Source organism: Drosophila miranda, chromosome XL (genome assembly GCF_003369915.1).
Source record: "Drosophila miranda strain MSH22 chromosome XL, D.miranda_PacBio2.1, whole genome shotgun sequence".
NCBI classification, from domain to species: domain Eukaryota; kingdom Metazoa; phylum Arthropoda; class Insecta; order Diptera; family Drosophilidae; genus Drosophila; species Drosophila miranda.
Genome location: NC_046673.1, coordinates 18,408,180 through 18,432,657, shown reverse-complemented (window position 1 = coordinate 18,432,657; position 24,478 = coordinate 18,408,180). Strand labels below are relative to the sequence as shown.

At 50.8% G+C, this 24,478-nt stretch overlaps 3 protein-coding genes across 5 annotated transcripts; 2 read left to right on the top strand and 1 right to left on the bottom strand.

Annotated features, from left to right (window-relative positions):
* Window positions 1-1,542: 1,542 nt before the first annotated feature.
* On the bottom strand, window positions 1,543-11,991 carry LOC108158618 (neprilysin-1). 3 transcript variants are annotated; one of them, XM_017291097.2, is made up of 9 exons: window positions 11,624-11,991; window positions 9,166-10,021; window positions 6,129-6,206; window positions 4,385-4,512; window positions 4,200-4,317; window positions 3,132-4,138; window positions 2,899-3,061; window positions 2,522-2,838; window positions 1,543-2,443 (listed from the first exon to the last, which is right to left on the bottom strand). In XM_017291097.2, exons 2-9 carry the CDS (start codon window positions 9,749-9,751, stop codon window positions 2,171-2,173), a joined length of 2,670 nt encoding a protein of 889 aa, XP_017146586.1. In that variant the 5' UTR covers window positions 9,752-10,021; window positions 11,624-11,991; the 3' UTR covers window positions 1,543-2,170. The 3 variants fall into 3 exon arrangements, with proteins under 3 accessions (XP_017146586.1, XP_033250066.1, XP_017146594.1); XM_033394175.1 differs by having other exon boundaries at window positions 11,713-11,991; XM_017291105.2 differs by lacking the exon at window positions 11,624-11,991 and adding an exon at window positions 10,576-10,782.
* Window positions 11,992-14,507: 2,516 nt separating this feature from the next.
* Window positions 14,508-23,783, top strand: LOC108158639 (multiple inositol polyphosphate phosphatase 1). The gene is made up of 5 exons (XM_017291126.2): window positions 14,508-14,874; window positions 14,966-15,399; window positions 21,686-22,050; window positions 22,119-22,316; window positions 22,380-23,783. The coding sequence occupies exons 1-5, from the start codon at window positions 14,661-14,663 to the stop codon at window positions 22,552-22,554; spliced, it is 1,386 nt and encodes a 461-aa protein (XP_017146615.1). The 5' UTR covers window positions 14,508-14,660; the 3' UTR covers window positions 22,555-23,783.
* On the top strand, window positions 15,505-21,777 carry LOC108158608 (regulatory-associated protein of mTOR). The gene is made up of 3 exons (XM_017291087.2): window positions 15,505-17,585; window positions 17,666-21,373; window positions 21,686-21,777. The coding sequence occupies exons 1-3, from the start codon at window positions 16,214-16,216 to the stop codon at window positions 21,691-21,693; spliced, it is 5,088 nt and encodes a 1,695-aa protein (XP_017146576.1). The 5' UTR covers window positions 15,505-16,213; the 3' UTR covers window positions 21,694-21,777.
* Window positions 23,784-24,478: the final 695 nt, after the last annotated feature.

Here is a 24,478-nt window from a genome sequence, read left to right as displayed (position 1 = left end):
ATCATACTAGAGCATTATGTATTGCTGGTATATATTGCTGGTCTCGCTCTTTTCAATCCTGTGTGCACTCAGCATGCAGAATCATATGCAGAAAAAATGTGAATGGTATTACTTTTATTAATGAAGAATATTTGTATTACCATTCAGACATGATTCAGTCGTAGTTCAGAGCCAAGTCTTCGCTCTACTACACGTACCAGAGAGCAGGTAATAGATTGGCACGATGTAAACGGATGGATTTGATCTATTTGATTGCTTTTAAATAATTCATGGCGTAGTAATTTCAATCGAAACGCTTCTTGCGCCCTAAGTGGATTCTATGAATTTCATTAAATAATGCACCAGCAGTATATACCTATTTACCTATTGTATATGTTAAACGTTCTGATTTCCTTCGCTATTGAATCGGTGTTTCAAATGTCGGACTTAATTTTAAGTCACTTCCGAACAAAGACTTTCAAAGTGAAAATATAGGGTTTTTCGGATATTTTTTGGAATGCTTCCAGTTTTAGGAGGACTGCTATTTATCTTTTTGGCCACTTGGCCTTATCAATACCCAATGGTCATGTGATGATGTAAGAAAAATAATTGAGCAAATCGTTGTACCGTGAGAATTGAGGCAACCTTGTACATTCGTATGACGTCCATCAATAATTATTTCCATGATCGACTCCTGTTTTTTTTTTAAATCGGTCCAAACGAGACTAGTGTCGATTAGTGTAAGAAAGTATAAAAGCTGTGTTTAATATCTACACAGGTTTAGAATCATTGATAAAATATATGAATTTGAGTCCGAAACAAGACAGTAACCGACGGTATGGGTGTTTTAATGCCACAAAAGTTTTCGCCACGAACCATTTCAAATCAACTGGTCGTCGGTTTGTTCGAAAACTGGTCATAGTTGATAGCGACCCTAGGGATAACCAAGTGACCGAACAAAAGACCTACCATTCGATGGGCTTTCCAAGCGAATATTACTGATCAGCGCTCAATAAGAAACAATCCTTATCAGCGAACCTCGAGTCAGGCAGCTGTGTATTTTGTTTATGCATTCTCTGCACCAATCTCCGTCGCACACACGCAGTTACATCTCCAAAGAAATTGTAGAAGATATGGCCCTAAACGCAGAGGAATTCTTTTGTTCAAGTGTTAACATATAAAGATGATTGTTATTACAATACCTTGTGGCACTTGAGCCAGTTATTGATATTTTGTACCAACTAGAAGGATTATATGGAAGCTTTTAATGAAGCTCTTCTTGTTTCCCAAATCCTGTGGAGCACCCCAAATGTTGAGATATCCTCCTATAGAGTGCAGGGCATTCATATTTTGTAGGTTATGTTCCGATGTTTTCAACTCCATTTAACACCATCCACGGGAGTCTATAGCCACCAGTTTTAATTTCTTGATATGTTGACAGTTGACATTACCCTGTTAAAGTACGATTGTTGTCCTTATTTTGGCATGGATTGGTTTTTTTTTTCCGGAAAACTATATTTAGTGTATATTCGATGGACTTTACCGGTGAGTATACTCAGGCAAGTAATGGTATTGATAAGTTATTTATATAAGAAAAATCGCTATAATTAAAGGATCTCATTTGTAGAAGTGTTATAAAGATGATGCAACTTCAATTGGGATCGGATCGTTATCAAAGGGATCTTGAGAGAATCAACACAATCCCTTGGGGTATATTTGGCGATTTCGGTACTGTTTTTTGTTTTTTTTTCTTTATTCACGAATATAATATAATCCGTTTTCGTCGGACGCTCTTCGGGTGGGTGGGGGTGTGGGTGTGGGGTTTGATATGTGTGGGAGTGCGGCTTGTGGGCTCTGTGTGGCATGATTCTCATATGTAGCACCCCAGACACTATATTGCCATCAATAATGCATATGTGCAGGTATACAGGGATCATCGTTACTACTCGTACATTACATTACATAATAACTGCTATAACAAAAACATAAAATACAAATACAACAAGAGCACAGATCGAGATAAAATAAAAGAACCGAATAGAGATACGAATCAGATGGTGTCCCTCCTCCGTGGTGTTCCGTTGTCTACAGTAAAGTATTATTTGTATATGGTATCTACTCGTACTATATAAAGTATGCGATATAAATATATAAAAAAAACACATAATCTTTCTCTTCTGCATATCCGTATCTACCACACGCTGCACTTCTCCTCGGGATTCATGTTGCACCCCAAGGGGCAGTTGTAGGCGCGTGCAAAGTCGCGCGAATTCGAGAGCGGCCCCAGGACACGTACAAAGCCCGGCGAATGGACCGAGGAGCGGATCTTGGTCAGTGCATCCTCCGGCCGCATCGAACCGCACCAGATCTGGGCATAGTTGAGAAAGAATAGCTGATCGTGGGTCATATTGAGGCCGGGCAGCTGCAGCTCCCGGCCATGCAGCGTCTCCCACTTCTTGTAGGCCTGCAAAGCGAAGGAATGGAGGATCACATCAGATCAGAAAAAATTCTAAACAGAGAGAGAGAGCGAGAGGAGACCTACCCTGAAGGCCTGCTTGAGGCCACCGTTATCGGCAATGTTCTCGCCCTGCGTCATTCGCCCGTCCATGAACATGTCCACCTCGTTGATCTTGTACCGCGAGTACTGATCGATGACGCACTGGGTGCGTTCGCGGAATGCCTCGATGGTGGCATTGTTCCACCACTGCATCATGTTACCCTCCTTGTCGAACTGCCGCCCTTTGTCGTCGAATCCGTGGGTGATCTCGTGCCCAATCACCACACCAATGCCACCATAGTTGAGTGACTTGGGAAAGTGCTGGCTGTAGAACAAAGGCTGCAAAATGCCCGCAGGAAATACTGAACAGAGGAAATGTCTGTAGTCGCGGATCAGAGGGCAGATCAGAGAGTGGCACCCACCTATATCGTTTTTGTTGGGATTGTAGAAGGCATTCACTACTGCCGGTTCTGTGGTCCACTTCTCCTTGTCCACCGGCTGGCGCAGAAGATGCAGCACCTTCTCCGACTCCCACTGCAAGATGCTCAGCACGTTGTCAATGAAATTGTCCGGCACAACAGTCAGCTGGTGGAGGAGAAGGAAGAGGAAAGGATCTGTTATATGGCTCCCTTCTGGACCCCCCGTCAACACTCACATTTACATACTCCTGCTCCAGTTCGGTGGCATTGGTGAGGACCTCGGGATAGCCAATCCTCTCGTTCATAGAGTCGGCCTTTTCCTTGGCCACCGCCCGCGTCTCGTCGTCCATCCAGTCGTTCTCGGCCAGCAGTTCGTTGAATGCCGCTCGGATGGTGTGTATCATCTCGAGGGCCACCTCCTTGCTCTCCTGGTTAAAGTTGTCGCGTATAAAGAGGGCGCCGACGGCTACGCCCAGCTTCTTGTTGGTCCACTCGACGCACTGGGACCAGCGCGTCCGCTCCGACTGAATGCCCATGAGTATCTTGCGGAACTCCACCCGCTCCCGCTGATACTCGTCGATCATGTGGGTCATCAGCGACATGACCAGGCGCCACAGCATATAATTGTGGATGACACGGCGGTCGGTGCGCCGTAGTATCTTGCCCATATCGGTGAGATACCGCAGTCCGTAGGTGACCAGAGGCTCGTCCGCCTGCAGTTTTATGCCCGGCCCCAGGGCCGTCTGCAAGTACTCCTCCCACTTGACCTCCGGCACCAGTTGCTGCAGCTCTGGCAGCGTCATCTTTCGGTAGACGGCGCTCGTGTCATGCCGGTCCGCCTCGGCCAGCGAGACGTTCACCAGCTGCGTCTCGAACAGCACCACCTTTTCCAGTTCGGCAGCGGCCGTGGCCGGATTGGCGCCCAGTAGCACCGAGACCTGCGTCATGTACCGATGATAGGCCTTCCGGTCATTGGCACTGCTCTCCTTCAGGTAGTAGTCACGCGAGGGCAGGGCATACTGCAGCTGATCCATCTGCAGGATGTTCACCGAGCTGTTCTTGTCATCCGCCCCCACATACAGCTCGATCAGCACCGGTTCGCTGTAGTTCAGCCGCAGATGGCCCATCAGTTTCTCCACCGAGAGATCGTCCGGTGGCTGCCAGTTGGGCTCGATCACCGGCCATCCACCGAGGGCCTTCAGCACCTGCTTGAGGCGCCCCGAGCCGATCTTTCTTATCTGAGCTGTGTGGAAGCAATACTATTTGTATATATCTGGTGGCAATTATCTATGGGGGACACTCACGTATGTCCATGCAGCTCTTGAAGAAGGTCTTAGCCTTGATGGTGGCCTGGTTATCGCGCTCGTCGATTGGCTCCTCGAGCACACCCCGAAGGATCACCTGCTGCTGGTCGGAGAGTACCTGTTGGTGGGTAAAAGATACATTCCCGATCCCAGTTGTTGTCTCTAAAGCACGGTCCAATACTTACCTCAAATGTGCTGATGGAGCTGCGATCTTCGGGTATGGGATGTACCTTGTTCCAGGTGCCGCATGCATACTGGAAGAAGTCCTCGCAGGGATCGGCCGTCATGTCCATGGCCGAGAGCAGGGAAGCCGCTATTAGATGGCAAATCAACGAGTCAGACACCACCTCTATCTTGGGAAACAGTTCAGCTGGTTCGGCATTTAATTATGGTGTTCACGTTCCCCCACCCCCAGCCCCACATTCTGACCATAATTCACCTTGATATCATTCACCTGTCGCCTGTGCGGATAGCAAACGGTGTTTGCAGAAAACTTGGCCAACAAATCATTCGCCAAAAAGTTTTACGATAAGCGATAACCCTCACACACCGAACCGAAACGAACCCCGACTCCTACTCCTTTTCCTTTCTATACCCATGGCCCAAATTGCATTGCGGCGTCTGTGGTCGAAACTTTCCCGCGTAGACGGAAAAGTTTCTCGGTCTGACAATAGTTTCGATTGAAACTGAGACTAGGATTTTCTTTTGGTTGCAGAGTGGGTTAAGGGGGGATTGGACCAGGACCAGGACCAGGACCAGACCTTGAATGGTTTGGCGCTGGCCAATCCACAAGCAGAGGGGTTCTTGCACTTAAAAGTCGGATGAACGGCATGTAGGAATAATCCTTGGATATCTATCCATAAATTTCATTTATAATAGTTTCATTCTCGATGGTTTATACTAACTTTCTAGGAATACTAAAAGCGGGAATCCAAATTTAATGTCGATGTGTTGGGGATGCGCTATCTATGGAGCAGTCCAACAATAACAACAACATAAACTAACCCCTATTGGGGAGAGTCGACTCAGGCACACGACATGTATTCTGTTTTTGGAATCTCGAGATGAGCATCGACAGCATATTTTGTTTTTGCAACCTCAGGCATTCTCCTTTGCACTTTTCGCTTTTGCAACATTTCTGGCGCCGGCTCTCAAAGAATACATTTTGGAGAAATGGCATTAAGAACTGAAATTGCGATAGAAGAGCAAAGCCTTTTCCTTTTCATTGAAAAGATTTTCTTTTTCGAACTATATTTTGGGAATTCTCGGGAAAACCCTTCGAATACGATATTTGTAGTTCTTAGAACATGGTGTTCCACCTGGTGGACTTCCCACAGTCTCCCCTTATCCCCTGCACTGTCCTCTGTCCTCTGTCTGCCCCAAAAAGTAGGCTAACAACGATGACGAAACGACCCAGAAACCGCACCGCTAATTGGACACCGGTATCGTTCTGTTACGTTCTGTTGTGCTCTGCTCGCTGCACCCTTTGGTAATTGTTTTGGAATTTATATAGGCGATGCATATGGCAGTAGCCTACACTCTCCACTGAAATTCGATTCTAAAAATCGAAGGAGTCGGAGTTGTTTGAATATAAATTGAACTCTTTCGGCCGCCTGTCGCTCGCCAGATGTCCAACTCCTCATCGACAAAGGGTTCGGTTATAATCCATGATTGGGGAAAGGTCTAAGCTATCTTAATGGCAAATAAATAATTGATGGGAAAATAAATTGCAAACATTTCATGATTGTGCAAATCCCTGGCACCCTTTTCACTGTCTTTCCAATCAGCCCATGACCCTCCGTGTCCCGTGTTTCGCTTGCACTTCGACTGCCATTCTTTTACTACTTCCCACCAGCGACCTCGGACAATACTCCAGGTGTCCATTAAAGAGGTTACTCGAACCATGTCCACTTATACCGAGTAGCATACCTGTTCTCACGCATTCCTGAGTCATGCAAATGTTGTCCTGCCCCTCGTGGGCATTGCCCAGGTCCCATCTGGCGTTGCCTGCAATTAGAGAGCGAAAAGATTTCTTATTTGATAGCGTTCCAAAAGAGATAGCAAAAACCGAGTCCGAATCGGAATCGAATGCGGAATGGGTAGTGGGGAGTGGGTGAAATTGATTCGAAAACCACTCAAGTAAATTGAATTTAAATTTAAAACGAAAGAAAAAGAGTACAATCTTTGCTACAGTACCAGCTCCTTCTTCCAGCTGTTCCTCCTCCGCCAAGTCGTGTCCTTTATTAAATTAAAATAACGAAATGTTGCTCTATCAACCACAATTCACCGAACCCCAGCCCCAGTTACCACTGACATCGATTCCTTTGCCTGGACACATGTTGCATGCTGATGTCCTTGTCGAGGCTGTCAATAAAAAGTGACATCTAGACGAACAGAGTAGAGGCGAGTAGGGCGGTGGTGGCTGGCTTTGGATGGCAGCATTAATTATTAATTAAAGCGATTCCCCCGACCGAATGGAGGGCTAATAACATTTACCATGGCGTTAATAGATTTAAGTGGCATGTGGCACGTTTGGAAACGAGACCCGAGACCAAAAACCAGCATGCGAGGTGAATGTCCCAGCGCAGAAGACCACTGGAACCGAAGTGGAACCTGAGACGCTTCAAGCAGAGGCCAAAGAATAAGGAGTAATGAGCCATCTAGTACTCATAGAACCCTCTTCTTTTCGACTACTTTGGAAATACATAAATTATACATATATAAAAAGAAAATATTACCATAAATTATAGCTGTTCAAGCTTTGGCATTGCTTTCCTTCCATCCTTCCATGGAAGAAATTCAAAGCATATCATATACTGGACTATATGTATACAGGATATATGTATGTATATGGAAAGTTCCCCCAACGAAATGGTTCGGCATTCGAAACAAATCTTTGAACAATTTTCCACAATTAAGATCATAATCGATTCAATACAAATCAAGTCTATACTAATAGATTTCCGGTCTGGAATCTATTATAAGATCTTATAAGATTGGAATATCTCCATCTAAATATAATATGTATGTAATCAATCGAGCGAGTGTCCTTTCTCTCCCTCCGTTTTCATATTCTATAAACATTAAACCAATTTGTTTTTTCCAAAACGTTTCCTCTTTCCTTCCACCCATTAAATTCGGAGTCCACTTTAAAATTTCCCAAGAAATTACGGCTTGAATCAATGGAGCAGACAGGAGTGGGGAGGGAAGGGGAGGGGATGTAGGGAGTACCATAGTCATAGTCAAGGCCAGGGGTCTACCAGAAGATGAGGGATGGTGCTATGCCGATGCTGATGATGATGTTGTTCGATATTTATAGAGAGAGAAAGAGAGATGAGAGATATTTTTACGTGAGCTATAACGGTAAACGGCGGAGACGCATCATATGCGGAGTACTGTTAGAAATAGGCTTTGATGGTGCACCCCCATCCTCCCTCTCTCCCGCTCCTATCACCCTCCACGACCTGTGGCATCCGGTAACGGTAGCGCGCTATCGATGAATGATTTTTTGGCGCAAAACATTAAAAAACACGTTTTTATAACGATGACACGCGCACACATGAAAAATGCCGTTCGAGTGAATGTGTGTATGTGTGTGTGTGTGTGTGCACATTCAATTAAGCTAACGGTAAAAACGAAGGAGAGACACAAAGAAGAAGCAGAAGCAGCAACGGGACGCGATCGATTGAAACGACCGTTCCAAAATTCATAGACATCCTCTGGCCAGGGCCAAGGGCCAGGCCGATTGATTGCTTTTCTCTCTCTATGTGTGTGTGTGTGTGTGTGTTCGCTTTTTATCTCATTTTGTAAAATGAAAATGAGTGTTGTAGGAACGCCGCAAAGACACAACCCTGCCCACATACCGGGCCATACCGCTGACAGAGCAAAGCAGAGCAGAGCAGAGCCTCCTGAATATTTCAGTTGCTTTGAATCCGTACTTTGTGTTAGACGTATTTTGTGAATGCCTTATGTGAATGAATGCAGAAGGGAACACGCTGCTTGACTGCCGCCTGCCAGGCCTCTCACTCCACGCACAGACCACAACAGGCCACAGGACTACAGAAGGAAGGGCCTGAGAAGACCAGCGCACGCACAGTGGTCCACGGGGGTGGAAAATCGTGCGAAATCAGTGGAAAAACAGAACTTCCCAGAAGTCGCTGCTCGATCCCACTGTTATCAAGAGATGCGAAAGTGCGAAAGAGCGAGAGGGCAAATAACGGACTACAAAATGGCACCAAGGCAAGCAGTGCCGCCCCGTGCCCTTTTCTCTTGCTGGTGCGCTGCTTGCTCCTTTTCCCGTTTGTTGTTTGACATATTCTGTAATTGAATTCCAAACAGAGCGAATAAGATGGGAAGCCAACGATGGAGAGAGAGAGAGAGAGAGTGAGAAGAGAGCGGGCAGCAGCAGCATTTAGTGACAAGAGAGGGCCGGCTGCCAGGACGGAGATAACAAAAATCTTGTTATACACATACCCTTTCGGAGGATAATATTATTATGGATTAGAGGTTTGCAAACTTATACAGACGCTTACTCTCTTAGCCCTCTCTCGTCGAAACGATGCACTTGAAAGGGTATCAAAAGCCTCGACCTTGAAGCTGGTATTCCTTTCTTTCAGCCTGTTGCTTGTCCATCGCTCCTCCCCCGCTCAAGGAAATTGAAATTTCTACTCGATTTATGGATGGATGAGCAATAGAATGGAGTGATGGTGGAGGGGGAGGCAGGGACTGGCGCCAAATTCACTTACCACAACAGTAAATGGACCTTGACGGAGGCGGGGGACAGATGAGAGATGGAAGTTGGAAGACAGGATACAGGATGCCTGTTGATTGGCTGCTGACCCAGTTCCCAGTTAGCACTGCATGGAACGGGATCGGCAACGGGAATAGAACGGGAATGGGAACGGGAATGGGAATGGGAACGGGAAATGGAAATGGAAATGAGCTTCACGCACGCTCAGACACTCACCTGCCACAGACTCGCCGGCGTCCAGGGAGCGGGGATAAAGCTGGCAGCGCTGATGGACGCCGGCAAAATAGATGGCCAGCGCACCGATGGCCGCTCCCAGAACGGTGAAGGCGATGGCCAGGATCAAGAGGCGGCGCCGCTGCTGTAACTCCTTCAGCAGCCAGTCGCTGCTGCGGCTCGAGGCGGTTGCTGGGGGGATGCTTGCCCCAGAGATGGGATTCCGATGCAGGGCGCTGCCAATGCCCACGCCGCCGCTTCCGTCCGGACTGAGGAAAACTACAGTTGGCAGCTTGTTCAGCTGCTGCTGTTGCTGCTGATTTTGCAACTGCAACTGTGGCTGCAGCTGCTGCTGCTGCTGCTGGCCGAGCAGCGGCGAAACCACTGTGGCATTCAGCTCGTCCATAGCATTCGCCTGCAGGTAGCCATTGTTCAGGGGCTTCTCCGGACTGGCCAGGGATGCGGCGGATGCTGGGGGCACAGATACGGCGGATACGGATGCTGGCACCGATACGGGTACTGGAGCGGGTGCGGTTGCGGTTGCGGGAACATTAGCGGGCGCTGCGCCGCCGCTCGGCGTGGCCAACATATCGCTCGGCGGCGACACTGCCAACTACTGCCCGGCGCTGGCGTCGCTCCCAGCTCCTTATCTGCTGGGGGCTGATTCACCGACGGGACGGGACCAGACCGAACGAGCCCTCTTGATTTATGGCTTGCGGGCGCCTTGGGTTTCTCACGGATGGTAATCTCCGATGATGTTGATGGAAATGTGTCGGCCGCTGATATGGACTTGGTTGCTCCACGCACGTTCACAACAGCACCGACGCTGGCTGTGACTGCGACATCAGCGTCGACGGCACTAAGTGAGGGAGAGGAGAAAGGTTGTGTGATAAACAGAGAGATGGAAAATGACGAGATATGATGGGTATTAATTCCGTGATGGACACATGTCTGTGCGCTAGTGCGGTACAGTGCAGATCAGCCCTTCATTGATGCACTGCTTGGTTATTCCTGGGCAGACAATCTTACATGATACAATACATGCACCGTCTATTTCCCCCATAGCTGCCCAGAATCTCTTTTTGGCATTCCATTTTGATTCAGTTACGTTATGGCTAGGCTGGCTCTACTGTACCATTGTAAAACGTAAGCCGATAGCCGCCGCTACTGCCGGCAAAGTCCAGACCAGACCAGACCGGCCCCAACCAGATCGCCAACCACTAATCCAATCGGACGGACAGTCGATCATCAGTCACGTGTCGAGTTTCCACTGTATGACAGACAGCCTGTGTGTTGCGCAATAACATTAGTAAAAACTGCATCAAGCGGGTGAACAAGAGAGGCATAACTCTTCTACTGCTTTCAGATGCGATTCTCTCTGACTTCACTGCACTGCTTGGATTCCACACTTACTTAACTGCACTGCCTTGGGCGCACTCTTGCTTAACTGCCGGCTCCACCGTTATTCAACTGCTTTGTCTGCACTCCTATCTCGCTAAACTGAAAATCTGCTTCTGCTCCTTTCTCCCTCCTACACTGTAGTTCCTGTGCTTGATCTACTGCACTGCATGACCAGCGCGATACTCTAACTCAACTAAGCAGCCTGCGCTTCACTGTTACTCAAATACATTTCCTGTGCTCCACCTTTAGGCCACTGCTTTCTCTGCACTCCTATCTGAATAAACCTTTGCGCTCCTTCTGTCTCCTACACTGCACTGCGTGCGCCAGCCACCTCCTTTGCCCAAACAACTGCGCTGCGCTGGCGTTGGTTGCCTCTGCTCCCCTGTGCTGCTGCCTTGCTGTTGTTGCTGCTTTTGTGAGTGTGACGATCAGGGCCAACGTGTTTCGACCGTTGCCGCGCAAACGCAGGCGGCGGCGCGACAGAACATGAGAGAGAGGGGGCCCGGGGGCTACACAGCCAAACAGTTTGCTGGATTTTGTATAAATTTAATCGAAGATTAATGCGCGGCGAAATTTGCAAAACTCGAAACTAGTTAACCGAGCCTGAGACTGTGACTTGAGGCCTGAGCCGGAGGCAGCGCAGCAGCAGAGCAGCTGGCGCCGCAGGTGGGCTTCTGGCCCAGAGGAGGAAGCCCCCACAATCCGATTCTCGAATCTCGAATCGAATCTCGTGATGGTCATGAATATTTTGGGCGCCACGTGAAATGCGAAATGCTGCCGCAGCCGCTGCCGCTGCCACCGATCGCCACTGCTGCGTCAATGAAAACGAAACGGCAGAAAGCTAAAATAGAGGAGAGTGTGCGGTGGAGAAGAACAGCACGAAACTCGAAACCCAACTAAAAAAACTAAATGAAATGCGACATTGTATAACAACAAATTCGATTGCCTTTGTTCTAAACTAACTTTAAATTGTTAATGTTTTTTTTGTTTAGCTATTCGCTGTGTTTGTTTCATGTTTTTTGTTCTGTTTTGTTTTAGATTTGTTGTGTTTTTTCATTACTTTTGTCTTCGTTGTGGCTTTACGGTTACGTTTACCGTTGCTTGATATTGTTGTTACGTTATGCTGCTGCTGCTGCGTGTTACCGTTACCGTTGCCGGGGACGGACGTCCGTTCCGTCGATGTTTCTTTATGGCCTCTTCTCTATTGCTCTCTGCTCTCTACTCCCTTCCCTTGCGTTCCGTTCCTTTCGACTTGGTTCCGTTGCGTTTTTGTTTTTGAACTAATATTCAACGCTCTCTGTGGCTCTATGGTTCTCTGGCTCCGTGCGGCGGCTCTGTGGCCAATGTGCGTGTCCGTGTGCGGTGCGTGTCTGTCTCTTGTTCGCGCCAAACCGCGCGGGGCAAAAACTCGAGGCGAACTGAACGTTCTGAGCGCGTGTCCTTAGCTTTTAAGCACTGGCGCCAGCGCCAGCGTCAACGGCAGCGCGTCGTCAGCAACAACAACGACACTACACTGGGTGAATGGAACTGAACACTGACACCCAAAAAGGTGTAGATTAAATTGCTGTTAAGTTGGTTTACTCCATAGCACGGGCTGGGGCTCGTGTGGGCCGACAGGCAGGAGCTGGCACTGGCCCCTCTGTTGGATAATGCCCAAATGGTTACGCTTATCCGAAATTCAAGATAACTATTATTCGAAGAGAATTTTAAATTAATATCCAGAACGAGGCTCTGTGTCCATTTCTTCTTCGTCTTTTTCCCCCATGTCTTTAAGATTTAATCATTATAAATTATAGAATCGGGAGACTAAGTTCTAACGGTTCAGAGAATAAAGAAAAACAAGTTTGTTGAAGGTGAAACAAATTATTCCTTAAATTACGGTTTATTTACAGTGCTGGTAAATGCTCATGGAATTTAATGGACATTTTAATAATTGATATTAAGTAATTGCTACATACATATGTGCATACATATGTATATCGATTTAAGGGTGAGTAAGAGCTTTCATTATTATCTCTGCTGAGACTCCCTATCCCATTCGTAGAAAGGGTATCAATCAGTCTAGCCCCTTTGTCTGGCATTCTGCCAAGCAATTGAACTTCTACTGCTGCTATTGCGTTGCGGCTCTGCTGCTGTCAAAGAAAGTGCAGGCGACGACACCGCAACACCTACACACCCTCCCACACACACTCCCATAGAGATAGGAGGCAGAGCGAGTCTCTTCGCTGCTGGCTGACTGACTGACTGACTGGTGGCTGGACAGGTGCGCTGCTTGCGCCAAACCGCAGGTTTTGGGACCGCGTCGCGCTCACTTGGCGCGTTCCATACACAAAGCGCGTTGATGGCAGCCAGCATGACGCTGTAGCCACAGTTCCAGCTCCAGATTCAGCTCCCAGACCTGTGTCTGTGGCATTGGCATGGTCATTATCAGTATCAGTGCGTGATCATCATGTCATAGTCAATATGTTCTCGGTCCCACAAATACCAAAAAATTAATTACCTCTCTTCATGTGTTGGCCGATAAGTTGGGGCCCCCTTCCGTTCAGGTTGGCTGTCAGTGGTCGGTGGTCGGCCAGAGATTAGGCTTTCCCCAGCCCCTCTTCCTTTGTTATTGCTTGTGACACTTGTTCGTTCGGGAGCCACTCGATGCCGCAGGGGTAATCGTTGAAATTACGTTGCCGTTGATTTCATTTCGCTGATTGATTGCCCACCCACTCGAACAGCGCTTCTTTTCTGCCCCCCAAACACCAACTACCAACTCCAAGTGATCCTTTTGTGGCCACTCTCTCAAGCACCCTACCCGACTAATACCCCACTGAACCACACCCTCAAATCAACATCATTTGATGGCTTTTCAAGTCCTCCCCCTTTTCGATGGATTTTCCCATTCAAAATTCGCGCCTAAAGCTTTGCCGTTATGGCGCCCAACAGGTGGCGTGCTTCGGAGCCCGTGCTCCCTGTTCTCTTCGAGGCCAATAAAGAAGATTAACATCGTCTAAGCACCATTGCGTGCTGCAGTCCAACAAATCAAGCCACGAAGCACGCACCAGGACAACGACTTTATTACGTTTACGGCTACGGTTACCTTCAGGCTCCAGTTTTGGCGCAAAACTTTTGGTCGACACGTGCGTGGCGTGACGTGGCTCCTGTTCCTTGCTGCTGTTGCTGATTCTGCTGCTCCGGTTGACATTGGCCGACACCGGCTCCATATGGCAACTAGAAACGCGCTAAAGGAGCCAACGGAAACTGTGGCGGGACATGAACGAAACAAAAGCCGAACCGAAACCAAAGTGGAAGGGTAGAAAAGGAAAGGAGACGATGAAACGGCGTATAAACGTGGCGCTCGGTGCGAGTGCAATTGATTTCCTCTCGGTGGCCTACTCTTCTCGGATTATCGGTAAAATGCGCGTTTAGTGCTCATTGGACTGCGCGACTAAGCATTCCTGTTGGCACACAAAGCGAAAAGCGATGATGAGGCAGCCAGGCGTTAAGCCATCCAGGCAGAGGACATTTTCTGATAAAAGCTCGCCACTTGTTGGCGTGCAGTGCAATAAGCGGGAAAGATAAAAAGCGCTCATCAAAAATTTCGATTCAAACTTAAACGTTTTATAGTGCTTTTTCAGTAAACGGTCGCACTTTTACACAGTGCTGCAGAAGTGTTGGGAAGCACACCGATAGATGCCATTTATTATTATTTTATTTTCTCGAAAAGTAACTGCTCTTACGTTTTAAATGAGACATGAGCTATGAATTTATGTTTATATATTTTAGTAAATATTTCTTTTGGGAAAACAGTATATCGGTACTTTTCTGATTACCTGGCAGCCTGGTCGCAAGTGAACGATACCAGACCGCGCGGTGTTCACTCTGTGCAGTGCTGCCACTCTCACGCACTTACCAATTCCCTTTTGCGTGTTTACTTTACGCAGCCTCCCTTTTAATCCCTTCTTCATCTGCTGGTCTGCCCTGTGTCTCTCGATTCGTGTGTTTCTTAGCGTGCGCGTGCAAGTCTCGTTTTGAATGTTTTGATTTGTTTCGTTTTTGTTTTACCAAATTTTTGGTTTTACTTCTGACAAGTTTTCCCGCTATCCGGAAGAATGCTACAACTATTCCCAATTCTGTTTCTGCCACTTCTGCTATCGGCACTGGTACTGGTACTGCCACAGGAGCGCGCAGTATTGGCCGATGCCGATACCCAGGCGGCGGCTGCCTGCAGCAGCCTGCAACGGGCCGAAATTGAGCGGCACTTGTCCACCAAGACACCCTATAGGGTTATAGCTAATTATGATGAGACGCCGCCGCAGTACGCGGGTGGGTATTATTGAGCCGAGCCGCTCCAACAGCTGATTTTACGTATTTCATCTGTTCTCTTCTCTCCACCGGTTCGGTTTCGCCAAGCAAGGCTGCCACCCTACTCGAATCTGGTCGGTCATTCGCCATGGCAGCCGGAATCCCAGCAAAAAGGTCATATTGCGCGCCCAGCAGCGTCTCGTGGAGTTGCAGCAGCGCCTGCTCAGCCAGCCACATCCTAATCTCTGCCCAGCCGAAATGAAGCAGCTCCGTGAATGGAGCTGGGGGCATTTGAACGCCGCCGAGGATGAGAAGCTGCTGGTGGCCGAGGGCGAGGATGAGCTGATAGAGCTGGCCGAACGCATGCAGTTGCGCTTTCCCTCGCTATTGCCGGACATGTACGACCCCGCCTGGTATTACATGAAGTACACGGCCACCCAGAGGACGCTGAAGAGCGCCCAGAGTTTTGCAACGGGTCTGTTTGGCCGTCATCGCATACACGCGGTGCGTTATCCCCGGCCTGTGTATCGGGATCCTGTGCTTAGGGTGAGTGCAGTACATTTTTAAAATTACATTCAAACATGATTCGAGCGCGCGCTCTAAGCGATATTTTTCTTGAGTCAGTCTGGCAACGTTGGCAGAGTGGGCAACGCTGCAGTGTAAGAAAAGAAACGCAAAGGAGAAAAGTGTGACATGAAGTGCGGCTGTATGCGTGTATTTTTCTGTTTGTGTCTGTGGCTGTGTTAGTTACCCTAATGTACCCGTTAATGCGTATTTCGTTAAATTTTTTGATAGCAGAGGATTTGGATTTGGTTTGATTTGAGTATTTTCGTGTGCGCATTTGTGACTGGAAAAGCAATTGAGTGAAGCAGTTGGTGGTCAACGCGCGGTAGTGGAACCAAAAGATTTTGATGGAACCACACATCGGGTTTCGGGTGAATTGTAAAACGTAAAAACGTGAGGCGACGAAACGAATCTTGGAGGTCCGTCGTCGTCAGAAGGCAGCGGGCAGTCCACTGCATGCGTGCGTGTGTGAGTGTACCATTATATGTGTGCGCGTGTGTGTTTGCGTGTTTGGGCGAGCGAGAGTGCAAAAAGTGTTTGGTTATGTGCAGCATAGTCGCTGAGAAAAACGGATTCTGCCGTTGAAACTGCAATCGGAGACGTAATCGCCCTCGTCACGGGGATGTCCCGTGCCTAGACCAAGGCCTCCCCAGCACAGTCCGACAGCCCCCTGCACACCACCACACCACACAACAACAGCACCACAGCAGCTCACGACACCACGCCACACCACACACAGTGTGTGTGATTCGGATCGGATCTTGTGTGCGTGTGAATCCGAATCCGAAATTGAAGCATGCTCGAGTCGCGTTACAGCGCCATGCCCAGTGCAGCCTCCAACGCAGATGCCGTCGCCACCGCCGTGGGCGTCGATGAAAGCAGCAACAACAGCGGCGGAGGCGGCGGTGGCGGCAGCGGCAGCGGTGAACCGTTGCTGTACGCCAATAACCTCACGAACAGCAACAATAGCAACAATAGCAACAACAGCAACAACAGCAGCAGCAATGGAAGCGCTGTCGACATTGGCAGCCTAATGATTGGCCAGGATGGCCCGTCCAATCCCAGTCACAAGACAATCACCTCGGCCTCGAAAAGGCCGCCGAATGAGCGCGAATGGGAACGGGAGTGGGAGCGGGAGTGGGAACGCGAATGGGAACGGGATCGTGGCGATCGCGAGGGTGACCGCAGCCAGTACGCCGGTGGCCCGTCGCTGCTCGTCCAGCTCTTCCACTTTGATGTGGTGCCCAGCAGCTTCCATTTCGGGCATAGCGAGCACGACGACTCGGGCATCTCGTTCTCGTTCTCCGCCAAGCGGCATCTGGAGCTTATCGAGGGACTGAAGTACGAGCGTCAGGCATGGCGCATCCGGGAGCGCATGAAGACGGCCAGCGTGGCGCTGGTGCTCTGCCTGAACATTGGTGTGGATCCGCCGGATGTGGTGAAGATACAACCCTGCTCCCGCCTCGAATGCTGGATCGATCCCAGCTCTGTGTCGCCGCCGAAGGCCATGGAGCTGATCGGTAGCAATCTACAGATGCAATACGAACGCTGGCAGCCCCGTGCCCGCTACAAGAAGTGCCACGATCCCACCGTCGATGATGTGAAGAAGCTCTGCACCTCGCTGCGTCGCAACGCCAAGGGGGAGCGCATCCTATTCCACTACAATGGGCATGGGGTGCCCAAGCCGACGGCCAATGGAGAGATTTGGGTGTTCAACAAGACCTTCACGCAGTACATACCGCTGAGCATCTTTGAGCTGATCACATGGATGTCGGCGCCGTCGATCTATGTGTACGATTGCTCCAATGCGGGCATCATCATCAACTCCTTCCAGCCGTATGCTGAGCAGCATGAGCACGAGCTGGAGAAGGCCCTGGCCATTGCCCAGCAGCGGGGCCTGGCCCATCTGCAGCCCGGCTCTATTCCGGGCTCTGGATCCGGCGGCTCCTCTGTACAGCTGCCGACGCAGCTGGTCAGCTACAAGAACTGCATACATTTGGCCGCGTGTGCGGCCAACGAGATACTCCCGATGAATGCCCAGCTGCCGGCAGATCTCTTCACCAGTTGCCTGACCACGCCCATTAACATTGCCCTCAAGTGGTATGCGATGCAGGAGAAGCTGGGGATGGTGCCGCACATCCAAAGCGAATTGATTGACAAGATACCAGGTAAGACCTAGCCCCCTAGCCCCCTGCCCCCCAGTCTGAGCCTGACTGACACACACCCTGTGTGCTTCCTGTGCTTCCAGGCAAAGTCAACGACAGACGGACCATGATGGGAGAACTCAACTGGATTTTTACGGCCATCACGGATACGATAGCCTGGAATACGCTCCCACGGGAGCTGTTCCAGCGTCTGTTCCGCCAGGACCTGCTGGTGGCCAGCCTCTTTCGGAATTTTCTGCTTGCTGAGCGCATCCTAAGGAGCCACGACTGCACGCCTGTATCGCTGCCGGCACTGCCGCCCTGCTATCGCCATCCGATGTGGAAGGCCTGGGATCTGGTGGTGGACCTGGCACTGCAGCAGCTCCCAGAGATACTGGACCATAGCGCCCCGTACCGGCAGCTGCCGTTCTTCGAGCATCAATTGACGGCCTTTCAGGTGTGGCTGGACAGCGAATCAGAGTCGCGCACACCGCCCGAACAGCTGCCGATTGTGCTGCAGGTGCTGCTGTCGCAGGTGCATCGCTTGCGGGCCTTGGAGCTGCTGGCCCGCTTCCTGGACCTCGGACCCTGGGCCGTCAATCTGGCCCTGGGCGTGGGAATCTTTCCGTATGTCCTCAAGCTGCTGCAGAGCTCAACGCGCGAGCTGCGGCCAGTGCTGGTGTTTATTTGGGCCAAGATATTGGCCGTGGATCCCAGCTGCCAGGTGGATCTGGTCAAGGAGTACAAGTACTTTCTGTCCGTGCTGCAGGACGGCACCGTCTCCAAGGAGCACCGCAGCCTCTCCGCCTTTGTGCTGGCCTCCATCGTGCACAACTTCCTGCTCGGACAGACGAGCGCCCTGCAGGGACCCCTGCTCTCCATATGCCTGGAGCAGCTTAACGATCACAGCTGGCTCCTGCGCCAGTGGCTGGCCATCTGCTTGGGCATGCTATGGCAGAACTTTGAGAAGGCCCGCTGGTCGGGGGCCCGCGATCTGGCCCACGAGAAGCTCTATGTGCTGCTCCGCGACTCGATCCCAGAAGTGCGTGCGGCCGCCGTCTTCGCCTTGGGCACCTTCATCAGCTCCGTGACGGACCGCAGCGAGCAGCAGGCGAACAACATTGACCGCATCATAGCCATCACTCTACTGGAGACTGTCGGGGAGGATATGTCGCCGCTGGTGCGCCTGGAACTGGCCGCCGCCCTCCAGTGGATGGTGCTGCTCTTCGAGTCGCAGTTTGTGGCCGTATATCTGGCGGAGCATATGCGCAGCAGCCATGCCGCCTCCACCTTGGTGATGCTCCAAGGCGGCAATGCCCTGCCGACGGGTGCCCACGCGCTCGCCTCGTCCACCCACAGCCTGGAGCGGCATATGACGATGCGTCGTGGCGTTAGCTCCAGTTCCATATCCAATATGGGCACGGGCACGGGCACGGGCTCTGGCTGCGGCTCGGCCAGTCTAGGTCTAACAGCTGCAGGAGCAGCGGCAGGAGGAGGAGGGCCCAGTCGAGCCGGCAAAAGCAGCGGCGAACGCTCGGGCTCCGTGGGAGGAGTGGCAGCGGGCGCAGGCGTGGCCGGAGGCACCAACAGCATACCCTTCCAATCGATCTTCACCAAACTGTGGCTGGGCATCTGCCAACTTGCCCAGGATCCGTTCCCCCAGGTGGCTGCCACCGCCCTAAAGATTGTCCATCACGTGCGCGACACCGCCCTCTGTCCGATCATGGCCGCCAAGGAGGCCACGATGGCCACGGCCTCCGAGAAGTGCAACAGTTTGAGCGTAAGTCTGCCTCCCAGCCCCAACACACGGGTCACCTATCTCGGAGGCGCCGTGGGGAGCGGCCAATCGCCGCCCGTGGGCTGCACCACCGGCGGGAATGCGGGCGCCAGTGGCGGCGCCACCACAGTGGGTGCCAGCCATTGGGCCCAGAAGCTGCGGCTGTCGGGGAGTGCCACAGGAGGCGGAGCCGCCGGTGCAGCGGGGGATCCACAAATGATATTGCAGCGCAAGCTGCGGACGAGCTCGATCAACGATGAGACTGACAGCGGACCGGCCTACGTCCGCGGCGGCGCCGGAGGAGGAGCGGCCGGCGGCCTGGGACCCGCACTTGGAGGAGAGGCGGCTGGCGGTGGCAGCCACTCGGCGCGCAGCAGCGGCAGCGAGAGCAATCACTACCACGAGCCGGGCAAGGGCCACGGCAGCCATGGACAGGCGCTGCAACCCATCGTCCAGACAGAGTTCATACCGTGGGCCATTTCCTACTTTACGCGTCCGGGCAAGCATCGCTACAGCTCGGCGGAGGGTAAAGCGGAGGGAGAGCAGCGCTACCCCGTGGATCGCAATTCGCAGGAGCTGCGCACTCGACGGTATCGCTACCAGCGCAACGAACTGATCCGCCGACAGGCGCGACGCCCACAGAGCCACCAAAGCGAACCAAGGGGCCAGGGGCAGGCACGACGGCCGCAGCAGGGCCAGAGTTCCGATCAATTTGGGTACGATGTCTGCAGCTGGAGCCGGAAAACCCAATTCACGCCATCGATTGTGAAGCTGCTGCCGTACGAGTCCCAGATAGCCGTGGCCTATCGCGAGAAGGTCCTGGTCTACGACTTTGTGTGGAATTCGGTGCGCACCTACGCCGCCGAGGCGTTGGCAGCACACGGCACCAAGGGCACGGGCACCGGAACGGGGGCCAGTGCGGGCGGCAGTGGCTCTGGCTCCACCTCTGGCTCGTCCTCTTCCCTGAACGGCAGCACGCCCCGCAAGCACTCGTCGGGTCTGTCCGGACTGATGGCCGTGCCCACGTTCGCGCGGGTCAGCAGCATCGAGTTCCTGAATGCCCAGGATCAGGCCCTAACACTGGTGGCCCACGATGATGGCATCGTAAGGGTGTGGCAGCCACCGCCACAGGGCGAGGATGCCGCTGGATCGATGCAGCAGCAGGCCAGGTCTAGCCTGATCACCGCCTGGACAGCCCTTGCGCCGGTGAACAGCGCCAGCCAGCAGTTGGGGACAGCAACAGGAGCCAGCACGGGCACAGGCACTGGCTCACGACAGCGCACCAGCATCGCGGGAAGCGGAGGAACCATCAAAAGCAGCGCGGATCAGGCAGGCGGCGGCGGATTGCCCAGCAGCTCGGGCAGCTCGAGCATCATCACGGCCTGGCAGCAGTACAGCCAACGGCTGGTGGTGGGCGGCGGCGGTTGCCGATTCCTGCGCATCTGGGACGTGGAGCGGGAGCTCCGACTGAGCGACATTCAGCTGCGACGCAACGAGACGACCGTCCGCGTGCTCAGCCCCTATTTGCCCAACCAGAGCTGTGAACTGATACTCGCGGGCTGCGAGGACGGCAGCGTGCAACTGATCGACATGCGCTGTGCCACACGCTATGCCCCCGTCTGTGTATACAAGCCGCGCCGCCACGATGCACCCATACTGCACGCGTACATGCGACCAAACGAGCCGCTCCTAGTGGCAGGCTGTGAGAACGGAACGGTCAGTGTGGTGGATGTGCGGAATGGCGGGGCGCGGTTCCCCATCGGCACTGGGGACCGGGTGCTGTACCAGTGGGATGCTGGAGCGGATATCACAGCCATTTCCAGCCACCAGATCGAGGGCACTGTGGCATGCGGCAATGCCACCAAGATCTGCATCTACTCACTGAAGGGGGATCTGCAAAAGGTGCTGCGGACCAACGAGGGATTCATTGGGCCCAAGACTGGGCACCCCACCTGTCTATCCTTCCACGCGTACAAGGCGCAGCTGGCAGTGGGATTTGTGGACAACATGGTCGCGATCTACAGTCCCATGCCAGGTATACAAGACTCCTCCATCTCACCCAGAAGCCAACTTGTTCCCCTGCGGAGCCCTATCATTTCACTCTATCAATCTATCATTTATCGTTTATAAATATATATGTACTATATCCATTCCCGCTTAGTCTCCGTACATCGGAACGCTGTTTATCTATATCTTTTCTTAAAAACAAACAAATTCCAGCCAGAGGGGGTGGGATATATGTAGGTTTTTATATCCCCTTAAAATAATATCTTTGTGGGGATCCTTACTGAAACAATACTGTAGTTTGATTGCTAATTCCTATTACTCCTATTCAACCCTCTTTTAGTTCTATAAACTCTGCGACAGATGGAGAACTGACGTCGATAAGAATCCCGAAACTTTTATTAATGCACGCCGGTTCACCGAAGAGCCGGAGATGCAGTCAGCAGTGGAGCATGTGCGGGGCAGCACCCAGCTGCCGGACTTGGGGCCCGAGGATGTGGAGCTTATGTATATGGTATGCGCCTTCGAGACATCCTGGCAGCGTCGACGGCAGCGCGAATCGGTCTGGTGCAGCTTCTTCGATGTGGATGCCTTGAGGGCCTTGGAGTTTGCCAAGGATCTGGAGTACTATTGGAACGATGGCTATGGCTATGAGCTGACCCATCGCATTGCCTGTCCGGCGATAGCAGATATGTTTTCGGCCATCGAGTGAGTGCGAGTGCGAGTTCATTACTTTGAGTCATTCTTGATAAACATTTTTTGCGTGTACCCCACAGCCCAGTGTCCCAGGCCATGCCCCGGGCCAATGCCACGTTCTACTTCACCCATTCGGGTACACTGCTGAAGCTGCTGGCCCATCTCGGCCTGGCCAAGGACAAGGAGGCACTCACACACAAGCATTTTGGCAGCGAGCGTCTCTGGCGCACCAGCGAAATCGATGCCTTTGCGACCAACTTGGCTTTTCTGCGCTACGAGTGAGTCATTCCTTGCACCCCCTTTTATTTGCAGCCTCTAATTGTGTTCTTTTTGTATGACAGATGCGAGCAGGAGCCGCCTCGTGTCCTGGTGCTGCACCAGGAGCGTGCAGTCCGCCTGCCAGGCTGCCCACAAGACGAGGACCTGTGCCCGCTGGCCACGATACGCCGCCTATATGCGGACAGTGTGGAGCGCTGCGACTTTGAGGCCCTCTGCCAAGTCGACGACACCAAATGAGATGCCTGCCTGCTGCTGCTGCTGCTGCTGCTCCGAAGCTCTGCTGCTCCGCTGCTCTTCTGCCACAGTGCAGAACTTTGTGAAGGGATTCATCGGAGTGTTTAAAATTTAATAGATTGCAGATGGAATAGATGCGAATTGGAAGAATTGGAAGTGAAACCCCAATTGTAGGGTTAGTTTGTAAGAGAGACAGATCACAGAGTGGAGTTGGTCGCAGATCTGTGTGTTTTGGATGCCTTATAGTCAGTGGATGGATGATATAATCCAATCCAATCCGTAATGAACGAGGATTAGAACCGAGCGAGAGTGATAGACAGAGAGAGAGCGCGCGAGACAGAGAGAGAGAGAGAGAAAGAGAGGGGGATAACCACAGCAGGAGTTAGAGCAGGATGGAGAGTGAGAGCAAGGGATTCAGAATAACTACACTATCCAACATGCGTTACCATCTATCTATCACTATATCTATATCTATCTATAACTACTGTCTGTTCTCCGACTGTCCCCTCCCCCCCCTAACCCCCTCCCTCACCGGCGGCTCTACAAATCCTTCGTTTCTTTTTTCAATAATTTAGTTTTTTTTGTTGTTGTTATTCACACTTAACCCCTACCCTACCCCTATCCCCTTTTTGTACATAAATAACGATGTCTTAGATTTAATTAAATCTAGAAACCATAGAACACACAAACGAAAACATAGATACATACATATATAGTTATAGTACATAACTTTATTTAAGCAGAAAGTCAGACCTTTCCTTGGCCCCGCAGAAAACTCAAAACAAAAAAAACAAAAACTGTTGTGCGCTAAACCTGTGTTATATGTAAGGAACAAATAGGCAAACGGGGCATTTCGTGGTTCCCAAAACGAGAGGATACATTGTTATTATCGATTCTGAGGTTATCGTGGGGGGGGGAGGGGGGGGGGCGGGGAGAAAATGTGTCACCCTTAGAGAAGTACACAAAGAGTCGGTAAAGAGAGTGACCCGACTGAGTGGCCAGGAGCTTCCGGAGACGTAGGCCCAGAGTGCCAGGCCCGGAGCTTGCTTGAGAGTGGAGCAAGAAAATATATATATAGGTGTATACCTACTATATATAGTCCCAAGAACACCACTCTGTACATAGCACTTAAATCACTTTAATCACTTTTGTCGTAATTATGTTTGTCCTAAAACCCACACAAAACAGTACAACTAAAATACAACTAACAGAAATTCTAGTTTAAAGCTTAACACGCTTGGACGTTTACTTTTTTGTTGTTTTTCAAATAAAAACAAAAACACATAGGAAAACAAAACCCGCAACACGAGAAGATCAAAAATCAATGGTGCAATGACGGACTAAGTGTTAGTGGATTTCATTTATTGCCTTTTGTTTTTTGTTCTTGTTTTTGTTTTTGTTTTTCCGGTAAGAATACTCGAGACCACCCCGCAGTCCCTGCACGGGTGTCGTCTAGTCGAGTGAATCGTATGCAACAGGAGGTACATAAAAGGTGTATTATATTCGTTTGCACAAAGAAAGCTTAAAAATAGAATCTAAACCATAAAGTGCTTAAAGACTTGAGTACAAGTACAACAATGGTTGTTGTGGCTGAGATTTGTGAATATCCAAATAGCGTAGGTATCTTTATAGTCGGAATACTCGACTATAGACCTATAGCATTCTTACGAACCTGTTTTCCTTTTTCGATATTTGCCAACTTCCCGTATTTGCTTAGCGTGTGCTCTGACTAGTGTTTGCCGATAGCTAATTTGTGTTCTTACTCGACAAAATGCAAAATTCCATTCCACATTGCCATCAGACCAAAGGCTAGCCCTTAAGTTCTGGAACTATAATTTAATGGAAATTCTATTCGAACTATTTTCATGTCTTCAAACTGTTTCAACTGTTCCAAATATTCGAAGATATTTCTGTAGATCGGTGTACA

Coding starts and splice junctions, on each gene's coding strand:
- LOC108158618 (XM_017291097.2), bottom strand. CDS start 9,751: ATGTTGGCCACGCCGAGCGGCGGCGCAGCGCCCGCTAATGTTCCCGCA. Junction 2,839..2,898: donor TCCCAACAAAAACGATATAG/GTGGGTGCCACT, acceptor TCCTCTGTTCAG/TATTTCCTGCGGGCATTTTG. Junction 2,444..2,521: donor GCCTCAAGCAGGCCTTCAGG/GTAGGTCTCCTC, acceptor TTCGCTTTGCAG/GCCTACAAGAAGTGGGAGAC.
- LOC108158639 (XM_017291126.2), top strand. CDS start 14,661: ATGCTACAACTATTCCCAATTCTGTTTCTGCCACTTCTGCTATCGGCA. Junction 15,400..21,685: donor ATCGGGATCCTGTGCTTAGG/GTGAGTGCAGTA, acceptor ACCCTCTTTTAG/TTCTATAAACTCTGCGACAG. Junction 22,317..22,379: donor TTGGCTTTTCTGCGCTACGA/GTGAGTCATTCC, acceptor TTTGTATGACAG/ATGCGAGCAGGAGCCGCCTC.
- LOC108158608 (XM_017291087.2), top strand. CDS start 16,214: ATGCTCGAGTCGCGTTACAGCGCCATGCCCAGTGCAGCCTCCAACGCA. Junction 17,586..17,665: donor ATTGATTGACAAGATACCAG/GTAAGACCTAGC, acceptor CTGTGCTTCCAG/GCAAAGTCAACGACAGACGG.